A 15,624-nucleotide genomic window follows, 5' to 3' on the forward strand; every position below is an offset into this window, starting at 1 on the left:
GCAGCTGAGTTACAACAGACTATGTAAAATAACCAAATAACTTGCCACACTGTTTGCTAAATTCATTCTACACAGATGAGCAAAATACTCTCAAGCTACTCACATTACAGCACAAGTTACAATAAGTCTTCCTATTGAGACAGACAAACAGGTTAACAAGGAAATGGGTACCCTGTTACATAAGTAAACGGTTACACTTTACACACGTCAAAGTCTGTCACAGTCAGTACCCTTCATTTCCACATGACTATTTCACTGGCAGAAAGGGAGTGAGTAAGGAATTCGAAATCTATGCCAGTGTTTCCAAAACCCAGCACTATAAATACTTGGAGCAGGAAAATTCTCAAGGGTGAGGAGAGAGGGGCTGTCCTGTGCATTATGGGATATTCAGCATCATCCTGACTCACTAGAGGCCTGTAGCAGCCCCCAACTCCAACCAGGACAGAAGTGTCCCTGAACTTGGCCAAATGCCTCTGGGAAGGCAAAACTGGCCCCAGTTAAGAAGCACTAACCTAAGTGACACTAGTTCCTTCAGACAAGATCTCTGACCTCCAGGACCCTCCACATTATGGAAGAACAAAAACTAACAACTCAGAAATGCGTTACTATTTAGTAAACGATTACTTGCTTTCCTTTCCTGACCAACACTACCTTAGGGAAAAAGAGATTCACTAACATTTTAAAGCAGTCATTAGCCAGCTTCCTTGTGAGTCACCAGGGGAGTTCAGGGCTTCCCACTGAGGTAGACCCAGGGTTGAAGCCTTTGTTCTTTGGCCCAACAAGACAGAATTCTCAGGGGAGGTGTTCTTTAGCAAAGTCAAGGTCTCCACGCGGGCATTCTCGCCAGCCTTACTTAGGCACACCTTGCTTTGACAGACTTGCCGTCTCCCCTGAAACAAGCTGCTCTGCATACTTCCTACTGCAGCCCTAACCGCGTGACCGCCCAGTTTCAGTCCGTCAGGAATTTCATTTCCCTGACGGCTGAGCCGAGATACTAATTTTTCTTAAGCACTTTTGACCAATGTCTCGTGGCAAACTTTGTCCTAGCACCCTTGGATTGAGTGAACACACGCATTTTGCTTAATCCATAGCCTACTCAAATACAGGCTACAGTTTCAAAACAGCACAACTTTAGAGGGAAGTGCGTGTACCCCAATAGACATTAGCAACTTAAGAAAAAGCCAATTCTCAAGGTCTAAAGTTTATGCCCATCAGATAAGTCTTAAGCATTTGTTGATTAGGAAAAATAAGACAAACACGTCCAAATATTTATTTTTCAAGTAAATTAAAACATGACCTTAAACACTGCAAAAGCAAACATTTCATTGTGGCCATAAACCTCAGAGTCTCTCCACTGTCTTTCAATTAATCAGAAATGCAGACAGACTCATGGCGGCAGCCACCTATCACTGATGAGTTTAGCGAAGTATGTTCAACAGAACCAGAAGCAGACAGGTTCAAAATTGTTCGCTCAGTGAAAAACATATATTGTTAGATTGCTCAGGACTAATTCTACCTGGGTTTTTTAGGCTGTGCTGCAAGAAGACATTCTACACGTCAAAGATATTTATGAATAGACGATTATTTTTCTTGACAAAAAGGCCACCGTTAATATTTCATAGTTATTTTTTAAAGCTATGAAAGGCAGCTTAATTGGAACACTAATGATATAAATAATAAGTCTTTGAACTCGCAGAAATTGCTACTTCCAGTTCCATTATTTCTAGAGATGAAATAAGGGTTTTTATATGCTCCCTTGGAAAAATCCTAACTAGAGTTGAGAGCCATCATGATAAGGAAGCTGCCATTATTAGAAAATTATATAGTTTTCCAATCACATTCATGAGTTTATTACGGACTCTCTGGGAGCAAATCAGATGTATGGGGTGAGGTGGGGGGCAGAATCTCACAAAAGCTTAAATAAAACCACATTTCCTGAAACCACGTACTCACACATGAGCACCATTTTCCACTAAAATCCAACGGTACACCTGTGTCCATGTTTTCATACCTACTTTCACTTTCTCATCTGTCCTGTGCTGTTAAAATAGTGGGAAACGGTTCATTTTTGAAAATCAGCCGTAACTGACGAGGTCACTGGCATTACACCTTTTGTCCAGGTTGTCACTCCCTTCCAAATATTCAGAACACCTTTCTGACCAAGGCAATACCCTAATTCTTACATTAGCAAGTATGTCTTAATTCCAGATGTACAAAAAGCTATTCTAAAACAATTCATACTCTGCAAATTTAAAATTATCTCTAAATTCACTTTGTACGGATAATGAGTAGCCTCACCATTAGTAATCAAACACTGCCACGTTAGTCAAGCATTAAAATATAAACTACCATGTCTGTCACACAGACACTTACAGTAAGACCCTGGCAAGTCGTTCCTTACAGACGGCTTCACGTTCACAATCGCTAAGCCATTTTTCAGTCTATTTTGGAGCACAGAAAGACACAGAAAAGAGTGATCTATCTGTAGTCAAGAACTCTCAGCAACTCCCTTCATTCAAGCTACAAGCCACAAGTTTAAAAATACACAGCAAACCAGGGCAACTTACTTGACAGTGACTCGATTTGATAAATCCTGCAGATCCCCAGGATGGAAAAGCTGGGCTTCTTTCAATCCAAGCTGTTCACAAGCTTTCAAAAAAACGTTGATGTTATCCTGTGAAAAGATTCGGAAAGTGACTGCTTAGCCGAGCTCTCTCACACAAAGGTTACAAATTTTTTATGATATAACTTCCAAGCTCCAAAGTCCAATCACAGCCAGGAAAAGAGGAGGTAGCAAAACCAAGACTTATATATGCATATACTTGAAAAGCTTAAAAAAAAAAAACCACCGGAGCATATAAGGTCTTTCAGCCTTCCAGACCACAAACGGTGCTGCTATCTTATGCCCGGGGAACGCCGTTTCTGTGATCTTTGTGACTGGCACGTTAAACATTACCTGTTACAGGACAAGTGCCTAGCCACTGAGCAGCAATCTACACTTTGATGTCAGCTCTGCTCTGCAAACAAACGCCCTCTTCCCAGCTTCGCACGACAAGCTTCACCTCTCCTCTTTAAAAATAACTCCGGCTACTGACATTCACCCACCCAGAAACTGTTGGCAGGGAAGGAATCAGAGGAGGCACATTCTGTTTCTATGATTACAAATTACAGCACGACTGTGGAATACCACACCTGGAATCTGGGCTTGGTTGCTGAGCCAGCTCTTGACAGACAGGGGAACCATACCACAGGACCAAGCCCAGTGTTCATTGGCTAAATCACCGCGTTCAGGAGTGGCACGTTACTCACTCCCTGCACCTGCCACAGGAGCTGCCTCCAAAAACTGAAAAGCTATCCCCCACCTCCCAAGGCTGCCCGCATATCCGATTTCAAAACCGAAATTCTCCATTCACAAACCAGCACTTTTCATCAATGTAAACTGCTGTACAAACCTGAACCATGATATTCTATTTATAGCCAGCTGCATTTCAAACACAGGCGCACACTCAGTTACCAGAATGAGGTTAGGCATTACAGTTACTACTCCTAAAGAAAACATTTGAAGGGGCTGAGTTTGTGATGAACCAAGGCAGGCTTCCTCCCTTCCCTTCGTCAGAGCTCCCTGCTCAGTGAGTGCCCTCTCCATACACACTGCTCCCTTAAGCACACTGGTAACAGCAGGTGCCTGTGTCAGCCATAGAGAGCCTCCCCCAGCCCGGAAGGCATCCTGCCACTTGCACCAAGGCCAACTACTCTTCTCCTACAATGGGAAGGAAGAAAGTCAGGGCGAAATGGAAAAGTGGGTGGGAACGATTAAAAAGAGAAGGAAGAGGCTCAGTTCCACAGCTTAGGCTCTTGGAGAATGAGGGGATTCCGGGAAAGAGCAGGAGAAAAGCAACTCTGATTGCCAGGGAGTGAAGGGAGATTGAGAAGACAGCACGGTGCCAGGCTGGGAGGAGGAAGGTGCTATCAGTCAGAGGCAGCACAAGTACCTAGCTATTGACTCAAACCCATGAAACATCTGAAATAAGAAGTCCAAGAGTAAAGAGATTTGTAAGTCCAAAGTTGAGGAGCCCAACGAAGAGGCGTCTAGCTTTAATATGATTTCACCTGGAAAAGGCACAAGTAATTTACTGGCAAAATTCCAAGAGACACAAAAACACAATTTTTTTTGTGAAACTCACAATTTCTAAAGATGATATTAACTGTAACTGCCAGATGAAACTAATTAATGGTTCTAAACTGACCATATGAGATACACAGAACAAATGGTTTGGTGAGCCAATACCAAAAATTCTAGTCGGCAAATCTATCAAAAAAAAAAAAAAAAAAAAAAGAAGAAGAAGAAGAAGAAGAAATATAGGCCATTAGAAATTTCCCACCAGTTCAATTTCATTCTTTATGTTTGTTTTAGTACTTTGTAACACTTTAAACTAAAGGTAAACTTACTAAACTGGCAGTCAAAACAATTCTTCACATATTTTATACAATTAAATAGCATTCATCTGGTTAACAAATATGTGCAGGTTGATAAGGACAGAGAAATAAAGCCATACTTCTCAAAACCCATCCAAGTATGCACAGAGAAACCTCTTACAATCTAAAGTGACTATACTTAATCAGAGACAAAGTACAAGAAAAAATAATATAAATAATGATTTTAGTCTTAAAGCCCATATTTTAACCAAAAAGAGTATCTTTTTTTACAAAGCTTCTACTTAATTAATACAATTTTCATCGGAATTTAGGAATATAGTGGTTTTTCCCTCCATACCCACACTACTTCCCCCACTCTAGTCCCACCTCCTACTCCCTCTCCCATCCCATTCTTTTTTAAGATTCATTTTTAATTAATTTTATATACAGAAGACCAACTCTACACTAAGTAAAAATTTCAACATTTGCACACATACGCCCAGACAATGTAAAAAGTACTGTTTGAGAACAAGTTTTGCAGTTAATTCTCATTGTACACCTCATTAAGGACTGAGGTCCTACATGGAGAGTAAGGACACAGTGCCTCCTGTGGTTGATTTAACGACTGATACTCTTATTTATGACCCCAGTGATCACCTGAGCCTCTTGCCATGAGCTGCCAAAGCTATGAAAGCCTTTTGTGACCACAAACTCCATCAGTATTTAAACAAGGCCATAAAGCAAAGTGGGAGTTCTCTCCTCCCTTCAGAGAAAAGTATATCCTTCTTTGTGATGGCCCCTTCTTTCCACTGGGATTTCATTCACAGAGATCTTTCATGTAGGATATTTTTGCCACAGTGTCGTCACTTTCCATGCCTGCATTGCTCTCATGGGCTTTTCAGCCACATCTGAATGTATTAAAGGCTGATTCTGAGGTCAGAGTGTTTCTTAAAGCGACTGTCATTCTATGAGTCTGCTGTGTGGATTGCTTCCCATGTTGGACATTCCCTCTTTTTTAATTCTGTCTATTGTGATTATCAGGCACTTGATGCTATTTATATGGTCTCTAACACTTAAAGAATATATTTTAAATAGTTCAATAATGTCCAACCTTAAACTAGAAAAGCTTTGTGAACAAAGTTACATAAGGCCTGTACAGCAGGAATTGATTGTACTGACATCATGGTAAATTACATTATGCATACTGGACTGGAGCCCATTGGTAATTTATATTTTACAATTTCAAAGTACCCAGCCAGAGAAGTGCCCAAGGGGAATACAAATATTTTCATGTCTGTTCAAACAAAGATGCCACACCCAGCAAAATTATTAAAATAGAAGCCTTCAACTTTCATTGAGTGGAACAATTTTGCCTTGAAAACAGCAAAAAAAGAAGAGTACAAATAAAAGACAAATTCAAATAAATCTTATCTAATTGGACTGGTAGCCTGGATTCCAAGTTGTTCTGCCACTAACCAATTACGTGGCTTTGGAAAGACTGGTTAAACATTCTGATCCTGTTTTCCTCATCTGTGAAATGAGTAGTTTGTGGATCTGTAACCCATTACCAAGGGCAAACACGTCTCTCTGTAAGGAAGCCCTACCCTCCAAGCCCCAATCCATCATACAAGCACTGAATGACCCAGCTTACACTGAAGGCTTCATGTCAAAAGCCTGCCCCAAACATCGGCAACACCTGCACTTTTAGGACCAAAAGCGACTTCTCAGAAACAAACCAATAATAATGATGAACCCTAAAGATATGTAATAGCTCCATTTATTTATTTATTTATTTATTTTTGACAGGCAGAGTTAGACAGTGAGAGAGAGAAAGGTCTTCTTTTCTGTTGGTCCACCCCCAAAATGGTCGCCACGGCCAGCGAGCAGTGCCAATCCGAAGGCAGGAGCCAGGTGCTTCCTCCTGATCTCCCATGAGGGTGCAGGGCCCAAGCACTTGGGCCATCCTCCACTGCACTCCCGGGCCAGAGCAGAGAGCTGGACTGAAAGAGAAGCAACCGAGACAGAATCCGGCACCCCAACTGGGACTAGAACCTGGAGTGCCAGCACCATAGGCGGAGGATTAGCTATTCAGAAATAGCTCCTTTCAATTTGAAATTTTTCTATGACTATAAATAAAGACAGAATAGAAATAAAAACAGTAGTTGACTTAAGATTTCCCATTCTCTCCAACTTCTGCCCTACCCTTTAGCACTGAATTGATTATAAAACAGTCATAATAGATAGGGGTATGCAGGGTGATAGAAAATTAGAGAGATTAGTAACCAGAATAGCATTATAAAGTGTCTTCAGAAAGTTTGTGGAAATGCATATTATGAAAAGCTATGCAAGGATTTCAAAATTTTTGTAACAAAATAAACTATTAATTTCATTTTCTCATGAATTTTTTGAAGTACCCACATATTTACTAACTTAGGTAGGATGAGGAAGCCATAAAAATCCACAGAGATTCTTGGGATTTTTTTAGTTCACTGTGGTACCTCTATTAGTTATCTATTGTTGAATAACAAATTATCCCACAATTTAGCAGCTTAAGAAAACAGAGGATATCAGTTTCAGAAGGTCAGGAATTTGGGAGTGGGCTTGGCTGCGTGCTCCTGACCCGGGGACCACTCATCAAGTATTAATCCACATGCCAGCCCAGACCACAGGTGTCAGAAGGTTTTCCGGGGGCTCGCTCATGTGGTTGGAAAATCATGGCTGGTGTTGACAGCAAGCCTCGGTTCTTTTCCAAATGGACATTTCCAAAGGACTGCTTGATAGAGCCACTGATCCAAGAGACAGCAGGAGGAAAGTCGCGATGCTTTATGACCCAGCTTCTTAAGTCATGTTCTGTCATTTCCTCAATATCCCACTGGTGACACAGGTCAGCCCTTGTCAATGCAGGGAAGACTACAAGAGCATAAATACCTTGAGGTGAGAGTCACTGGAGGATTTCTTGTGGGCTGGCTGCCACATTCACTTTGCACCACAATAATTCAAGTCCTGCCCACGTGCAAAGCACACAAACTCCTTCCCAATGCCCTGGAAATTGTCATCCTTTTACAAAGTGAGCTCAAAGTCCAGAATCTCATCACTTAAGTCAGATCTAGGCGTGAACAAGGTGACTCAGGTGTAATTCCTTAAGTCTAGTCCTTGAGTACATATTATTCTCAATCTGAATACCAGTGAACTAAAGAGACAGGTTACCTGCCCTCAATATCCCCAACATACAACGGTGGAACAGATGGCTGGTAATCATTGTAGACACTGCAGGTCAAAACTGCAGACAAATGAAAGGCACACAGGAGTCATGGATTCACAGAAATTCTGATACCCCGCGAAGTACAGGTTGGCAGTTCCTTCACTAGGACTCAGTGCCAGGGAATATTTCATGGTTTTTGACTCCACCCTCTGGACTCTTGGTTCCACCCAAAAATCAACTTCCTTTTTCCTGGAAAGTAGCCTGAGTTTGCAGTCATATAGCTTTCTCAGTCTGCTTCCTACCCTTCCCAAAGAAGTTTGGGGCAACTAAAGGTCTCTTAATTTTATAATTCTCTAACCCTTTTAGTATGAGCTGGCAGTGTTTCCACAAACACGAGTACCAATCTCTCAAACGTGCTACAGATTTTCTTTCAATCTAATTGGGACTCATCATATTAGACAAAATCAACACCCAGGAATCTCTGCAAGAAATGTCTATCTTGGTCTTTGAAGATGACTCAAGGACAACACCCTGAAGTTTCTTAGAAGCCCAACTGCTGATCAAGTCACTGTTTCTCATAGTGTCCATTTTTCATTTCAACAGGTTTCCTTTTTGGTGCTCAGTTAGTTGTCACTGATCAGGGAGAACATATGATATTTGTCCCTTTGGGACTGGCTTATTTCACTCAGCATGATGTTTTCCCAGTTACTCCATTTTGTTGCAAATGACCTGATTTCATTGTTTTTTACTGCTGTATAGTATTCTATAGAGTACATGTCCCATAATTTCTTTATCCAGTCTACTGTTGATGGGCATTTAGGTTGATTCCATGTCTTAGCTATTGTGAATTGAGCTGCAATAAACATTAAGGTGCAGACAGCTTTTTTGTTTGCCAATTTAATTTCCTCTGGGTAAATTCCAAGGAGTGGTATGGCTGGGTTGTATGGTAGGGTTATATTTCAGTTCACAATCATACTGATAGGTCTAAATGTCAAAGGGATCACAGAAACAAGACTAGTGTCTGCTAATACTAGAATGAAAAAGGGAGAGAACAATCCAACATGGGAAGCGGGATACACAGCAGACTCATAGAATGGCAGATGTCCTAAACAGCACTCTGGCCTCAGAATCAGCCCTTAAGGCATTCGGATCTGGCTGAAGAGCCCATGACAGTATTTTAGGCATGGAAAGCCAAGGCACTCTGGCAAAAAAAATAAATAAATAAATAAAAGAAAAACCTAGATGAAAGATCTCTGTGAGTGAGATCCCAGCGGAAAGAATGGGCCATCAAAGAAGGAGGTACCTTTCTCTGAAGGGAGGAGAGAACTTCCACTTTGACTACGACCTTGTCTAAATTAGATCGGAGTCGGTGAACTCAAAAGGCTTCCATAGCCTTGGCAGCTCATGACAACAGCCTAGGGAGATTACTGACACCATAAATAAGAGTGTCAATTTGTTAACAACAGGAGCCACTGTGCACTTACTCCTCATGTAGAATCTCTGTCCTTAATGTGTTATTCAATGTGAATTAATGCTATAACTAGGACTCAAACAGTACTTTACACTTTGTGTTTCTGTGTGGGTGCAAACTGTTGAAATCTTTACTTAGTATATACTAAATTGATCTTCTGTATATAAAGATAATTGAAAATGAATCTTGATGTGAATGGAATGGGAAAGGGAGCGGGAGTTGGGAGGGTTGTGGGTGGGAGGGAAGTTATAGGGGGGAAAAGCCATTGCAACCCATAAGCTGTACTTTGGAAATTTATATTTGCTAAATAAAAGTTAAAAAAAAAAAAAGAAGCCCAACTGCTCGTCTGGATAGATCTTCAAGGCACCACCTTGGATCTTTCTAGGAACTTACAGGATTTTACAACCACACCCTCAACTGTCTCTTGAGGCCTTGTTTTCCTGCCAATTGTCTGAATATGATCCATGCCTGAAATCATTTCCCAATTCTAGCATCATTTACTGACTAAAGAAGCTGAAATGTTCAGTATCAGCAATGCCTGAGTCCCATGTCCCTGATGTTTGTCACCCTTCACTTTTTGTCTTCTCTCACATTGTAGTATAACAGTAAAGAGAATGGAGACAGCATTTCAAAACCCTGGAAGTCTCCTCAGTAGAATGCCTACTTTATTGGGTACAATTTCCAGGCCCTATCCAAAGAAAATAACCACTGGAACTATTTAGGAAGGAGGCCACAAAGAATACAGAACAGTCATTAATTCTGGCTGAAAAAATACACATTTAGCAATGTTAAGTTTCAGACAGCCACACAAAAATACCTAGCTGGCAGTAAATTAGGTTTGGGACAACAAGAAATATTTGATCTTAGAGAATGGGGGTTTTTTTTGGGTGACGGGGGTTAAGTACACATTAGTAGTAGCTGAAATTAGGGATGCTAGAAAGCCCTCTTAGGAAAGGCAAAGAGAAAGAAGGATTCACAACCAACCCCCAATATTTAAGGGGTGGTTAAATAAAGAGGAGTCAAGAAAGGGAAAAAAAAATCTAACATCCAGAAAAATAAGAGGAAAAGTAGCAGTGAATAGCATCATGCAAACCAACAGCAGAGAGTTTCAAGAAGGGAGATGCAGGCGCTGCAAAGAGCTGCAATGAGGAAAATACACCCCCCCCCCAAAAAAAAAAACCTCTGGTACTATGAACTCCAAGGGGCAGAGGAGTAAGTGACAGTGAAGACCAGCCATCAGCAATAGGCAGGAATGCACTACATCAGGAAACCCTCATGTAACAGTAACTATGGAGCTGTCTATGAGTAAGCTCGAACCAGTTACTTTCACAAAAATCTCCTGAGTTATATGCTCAAGAACTGTTACAAATACAAGTGAATTCCTTGTATAGCAACAAGGCAAATAAAGGGTAGTATGGAAAAATAAGATTTTTTAAAAGATCATAACTAATTCTGAAAAACAGTGAAGCCACACTCAAAGCTGTGACCCGAGACCTTACAGACCTAAATCACAGCTCCCAGACGACATCACCCAGAAGTGCCCCCTATCAATGGACCCAATACCATTCTCACGATTACTATTGGCTGGTAATCCCAGGAAAAAACTATGTATGCCTACTTTAAACATGATTTTTTTTTTTCAATGAAATAGTAGCTAGTTAATCCCTCTGAAGCTGAACACCAACTGATGCTGATCTACACTGAGAAGATTACCCAAGTGACTCAAGTTTTTATAGGTAAGTTTTTTGGCAAATAAAGTGAGGAAAGGAGTGGGTATTAGGGCACAGCGGGTTAAGCTGCTGCTCACAAAATTAGCATCCATATCAGAGTCCCAGATCAAGTCCCAGCTTCTCCACTTCAAAACCAGCTTCCTGCTAATGTGCCCGGGAAGGCAACAGGCGATGGCTCAAGTACTTGAACTCCTGCCACCCATACGGGAGATCAGGATGGAGTTCTGGCTTCTGCCTGGTCCAGCCTTGACTGTTGTGGGCATTTGGGGAAAAAAACCAGTGAATGGAAGATCTCTCTCTCTCTCTCTCTCTCTGTCACAGTGCCTTTTGAATAAATAAATAGAGCTTTTGTTAAAGTGAAGAAAATGTTCTCATCAAATATGACTTACAGCAGTGTTTGTGTGCAGATGAGTCACCTGCGATTAAGAGCTCAACACTAGACCATCACCAAAAGTACTTGAATTCCACTCTTGCCACACATTAATGTCACTGTTCAAAACAGTTTTAAAGCACTTCCAAAGTATCGCGGTAACTAAAATAAGCCAAATTTGCATTTAATCACACGGTTTCTTAAGAACTGCTTTCTTAAGACAGCCCCTGAGTCACAATCTGATCGCAGCTGGCAATGATTTCTCTATTATTTTTGGAGAACTCACACTCTATGTTATGGCTTTGCTGATAAGAAATGTAACGTACAGGTAAACAACTGCCAGTGACCCAGCTTCATCGTGAGAAAAATGAGCAGCTAGACTCATCAATGTTTCAAACCTGCCCTTGAGTACGTATTTCTCTACAAAGAAAAAGGCGTGGTCATCTACTGAGAGCAAAGGAATTAAGGGTACGGGGCCAGTTTTCTAACATGTGAAAGTAGGGACACGGACCAAAAACCAGGAGTGCTTAAGTGACACGGAGGGCCCAGGGTATTATGAGTGAGAAGGGTAAGGATGCCAGCAGCACGGTGGTTTAGTTTTTCACCAGCATGGTTTGAGCAGGAGCCGAAACCAAACAAAGCAAGGCAGAAGTGGCCCAGTCTGGGCGGCAGAAAGTCGAAGAAGGAGGGCAGAGCTCACAGGTTTTGGGGTGGGTGGAGCTAGTCATCGAAACGCTTCATCATCTCAGGTTGCAATTAACTACACAGAAGCAATAACAGGCTCTGTCAAACTGCAGCATCAATTAAATCAGACTTGCATATTATTCATTAAGTTAAATCTTACACCAAAAATTAAGTAACTCCAACTCACATACTCCTTAAAAAAAAAAATGTGCTGAAATCGCTGCCTAACAAGCTCTGTCCTCAAATTATCCACATTCTACAGCCCAAAGTAAAACAAATAAGTAATTGTTTTAAGCAAACATGTCACAATGGTGCTAGAACATAATTTTATGAAGCAATAAAGCATATTTAAGGAAAGAGAAGAACATGGGGAAAAAAAACTGTGCAGCCATCTGAGAATTGGGGCTCCATTCCCGCAGCCCCACCCCTCTGCAGGCATCACTTTTACAGACTCTGTGTCTGGACCATCAGCTCTTGTCTAACCTTTTCCAGGCCCAAGCACTGGCTGCCTACAAGGCTGCCTCATTTTCAGTCCTCACTATGCCAGGCAAGTCAAAGACCATCTCACTGGAACTGTAAAACACTGACCCTCAGTCTGTCGCCATCATAACGCAAACCCAACTTTACCTGTCTCTTCCAGGCGAGCTTGGTGTGCTCCTGCCTCAGACTCCACATGCTCCCCCAACCACACCCCTTCTCCGCCTGTACGTCCTGCTTCCTGAACGCCTCCTGTCCCTCACGTGGCATTCTTCCAGTTCTCCTGCTATCCTAACTGGCCCTTCCCTAATACCTGATTTTCCCAGGATGACAATGATTTCTTACTGCATGTTAGGTAGCACACTGCAGCAGTTTACACAAATGCTATTCAAATTCTCACCAGGAAACTTGGACAAGTCTTACTGTTCCCATTTTTCACGGTAAGGAGCTGAGGCTTGAGAAGCTGTGTGACTTGCCCAAGGTCATACATTCAGCTGTGGAGTTGAGATTCTAAGCCAGGACTTTGACTCAAATATGCATTGCTAACTTTGGAACTCATTAGTTTCCTATTGCTACTAAACAAATTGCCACAACTTAATGGCTTACAACAGCAATTTTTACTATCTGACAGCTCTCGGGGTCCAAAATCCCAAACCAGTTTCAATGGGCTACAGTCAATGTGTCCAGGAAAGAACTCATTCCATTGCTGTTTTTGTCTTCCAGAGGTTTCTGCATTCACTGGCTCATGACATCCATGTTCAAAACCAACGGCCATCTGCCTCTTGGTCTCCTTTCTTCTTCTTCTTGTAATAAGGATGTGGATGATTACATTGGGCCCACCTGGATGACCCACACCACAATCCCCATCTGTACATCCATTACCTTCATCATCCATACTACAGTCCCCATGTGAACGTCCATTACCTGCATCCCCGACACCACACCCCCATCTGAACATCCATTACCTCTATCACCCACACCACATTCCATGTCTGAACGTCCATTGACCTCGGGAGGCCTCTGAGCTACTTAGGGGCTCTCCTGCCTTGTGTACCCTACATGCTCCTTTAATGTAACACCTTCCATTGTTCAAGCAGGAGAGCCCCCACCATGATCAGCACACATCCTTAAAGACAGGTCCTGTGTGCTAGGTCCTCCTTCTTGGAATAAAGCATCTGTAAAACAACAGAGGACCCTGAGCACAATCAATCATCGTCCTTTGAATGCCAAGAACCTTTATCTTACAAAATGGGAATAACAGGGTTTTCATACAGGTTTTTTGAGGGAAAAAAACATGTTTCTGTCACTGTTTCTAGGAATATAGGACGTGGTCACTTCTCTTTCTACAAGTCATGACTATTTTTAAAGATTCTTTGCTTATTTGAAAGGCAGAGTGATGGAGAGAGATGGAGAGACAGATCTTCCACCTGCTGGTTTACGCCTTGGGCCAGGCCAATTACAGAAGCCAGGAACTCCATCTGGGTCTCCCACATGGAAGGCAGGGACTCAGTTACTTGACACATCATTTGCTACCTCCCAGGCACAGTAGCAGGGAGCTGGTTCAGAAGCAGAGTAGCACTGCAACATGAGACATGGACATCACACACGGCGGCTTAACCTGCTGTGCCACGGTGCCTGCCCCAAGTCACGGCATCTCCTACTGCAGCATCTATGTTACAGTGCTGACGGAGATCACGGACAGTGGCATGACTCAGGCGCCAGTGAGGATGACCTGAGTTGTAATGGGACACAGCTAGTCAATTTTAGAAGAAACCCAAATTGGATACACAAGAATATAAACTGAAAAATGTGATCCTGTCAAGGAGCGGTCATGAAAAAAAGCTTAAAATATACACGGTTAAGTCTGCAGGTAATACAAACCTACTCTGGACTCACATGATTGATGCTTCTCAACTAACACACACTTAAAGTTTTTAACTGATAAGGACAGCTTTAGAGACTTGGGCCCATTCAGATAATTATTAATTCCAGATTAGCTATACCTTATTGTCTCAACATCTACGAACTAGATGCTTTTCATCTTTTTTTTTTAATGTAAACAGGGCAGGTAAAATCCCTAATGCAAACTGACAAATATCTCACTTGAAGTTTTAAATGGATTTAAACATTTTTGTTCCTTAAAATTGACCATGTTCACTCAACTAAGATCTTGCCTACAGACACGATTATCCGGTCCACTCTTCTCCATCTTAACTCTACCAAGGTTACAATGACATACACGCTTCAGGAATTAAGACAGATCAACAAAAGAGAAAGCCTGGCAATACAAATGACTAAATTACGAACAAGTAAAGCCAATGTAATGTCAGAGAGAGGACAAGACACCAAGGAAACCACAGATGCCCATCCTGTCTGCAGAAATCTCTGAGCAAATGCAGGCCTATATTTCATACAGCAACCAGTTATCTTTTTTTAATCAGTTTCCTTGAGATTCAATTCACACATCATGCACCTCCCCTGTTTCATGGGAACAATGAAGTAGCCTTCAGTACATTCACAGATACCTTCTTCCATCACGACAGGCAAGCCAGTGGCCTTCTAACAGCAAAGTAAATTGTTCTCAGAAGTCCCCAACAGCTCCTCATCACACCTGCAGTAAGGCGCGATCTCAGCAAAGCTCACGCAGCTCTGCAGCCTCAGCACCTGCCTCCTCATCCCATGCAGTCCTCCCTGCTGATCCTCCCTCTGTCTGCACGTCTCCCACTCACTCCCATGTCCCCCCAGGGGTCACCGCCCCCCACATAACTCAGGTCCCGGTCTTGAGCACCTTTTCTATAGCACTTCGCACACCTGCCCACATACTTGACCCATTCACATGAATTCCAGTATGATCCAGTGGCAACTGATGAGCTATTATACTCTCCTCCCTGTAACAACTGGTCCCTCGCTGGGTATAACTGGCTCCCCAGACTCCATGGAATGTCAGCTCCACAAGGCAGGAACTTGCTCTGCCCTGGGTGCTGTATTCCAAGTTCCAGGAAAAGAATCTAGGACAGAGTGAAGTGTTTGGTAAGTATTTTTAGGAAAGGAGGGAGAGTCTTGGCCTAAGACATATCAAATGACCAGTACCCTTGTACCAGTTTCACAGCTCGGATTCTATTTCTTATCACTCTCAATGCCTCTTTTTGTTTCCATTTCTACATAGCAAAAGGCACCTAAGGAGGGCATTCCAAGTCTACCAGGGGAAAAAACGTCCTCTATGATACAATCCTACTCAAACACTGAGTCAATATTTGGGGATTAATTATTTTTT

The 15,624-nt window shown here is 42.1% G+C and overlaps 1 protein-coding gene across 38 annotated transcripts in view; it reads right to left on the reverse strand.

Annotated features, from left to right (window-relative positions):
* The window catches only part of LMO7 (LIM domain 7), a 228,956-nt gene that overhangs the window by 97,795 nt on the left and 115,537 nt on the right, over positions 1 to 15,624 (reverse strand). For 18 of the 38 annotated variants that reach the window (XM_089303561.1, XM_017343532.4, XM_017343534.4 and 15 more), the window contains one exon: positions 2,568 to 2,674. In XM_089303561.1, coding sequence (XP_089159687.1) covers positions 2,568 to 2,674 — 107 coding nt within the window. The other 20 variants (XM_089303577.1, XM_070048710.2, XM_089303573.1 and 17 more) reach the window with 10 other exon arrangements.

The sequence above is a fragment of the Oryctolagus cuniculus genome, chromosome 9, assembly GCF_051225735.1.
Source record: "Oryctolagus cuniculus isolate XC-2025 breed Fujian yellow rabbit chromosome 9, ASM5122573v1, whole genome shotgun sequence".
Lineage (NCBI taxonomy): Eukaryota > Metazoa > Chordata > Mammalia > Lagomorpha > Leporidae > Oryctolagus > Oryctolagus cuniculus.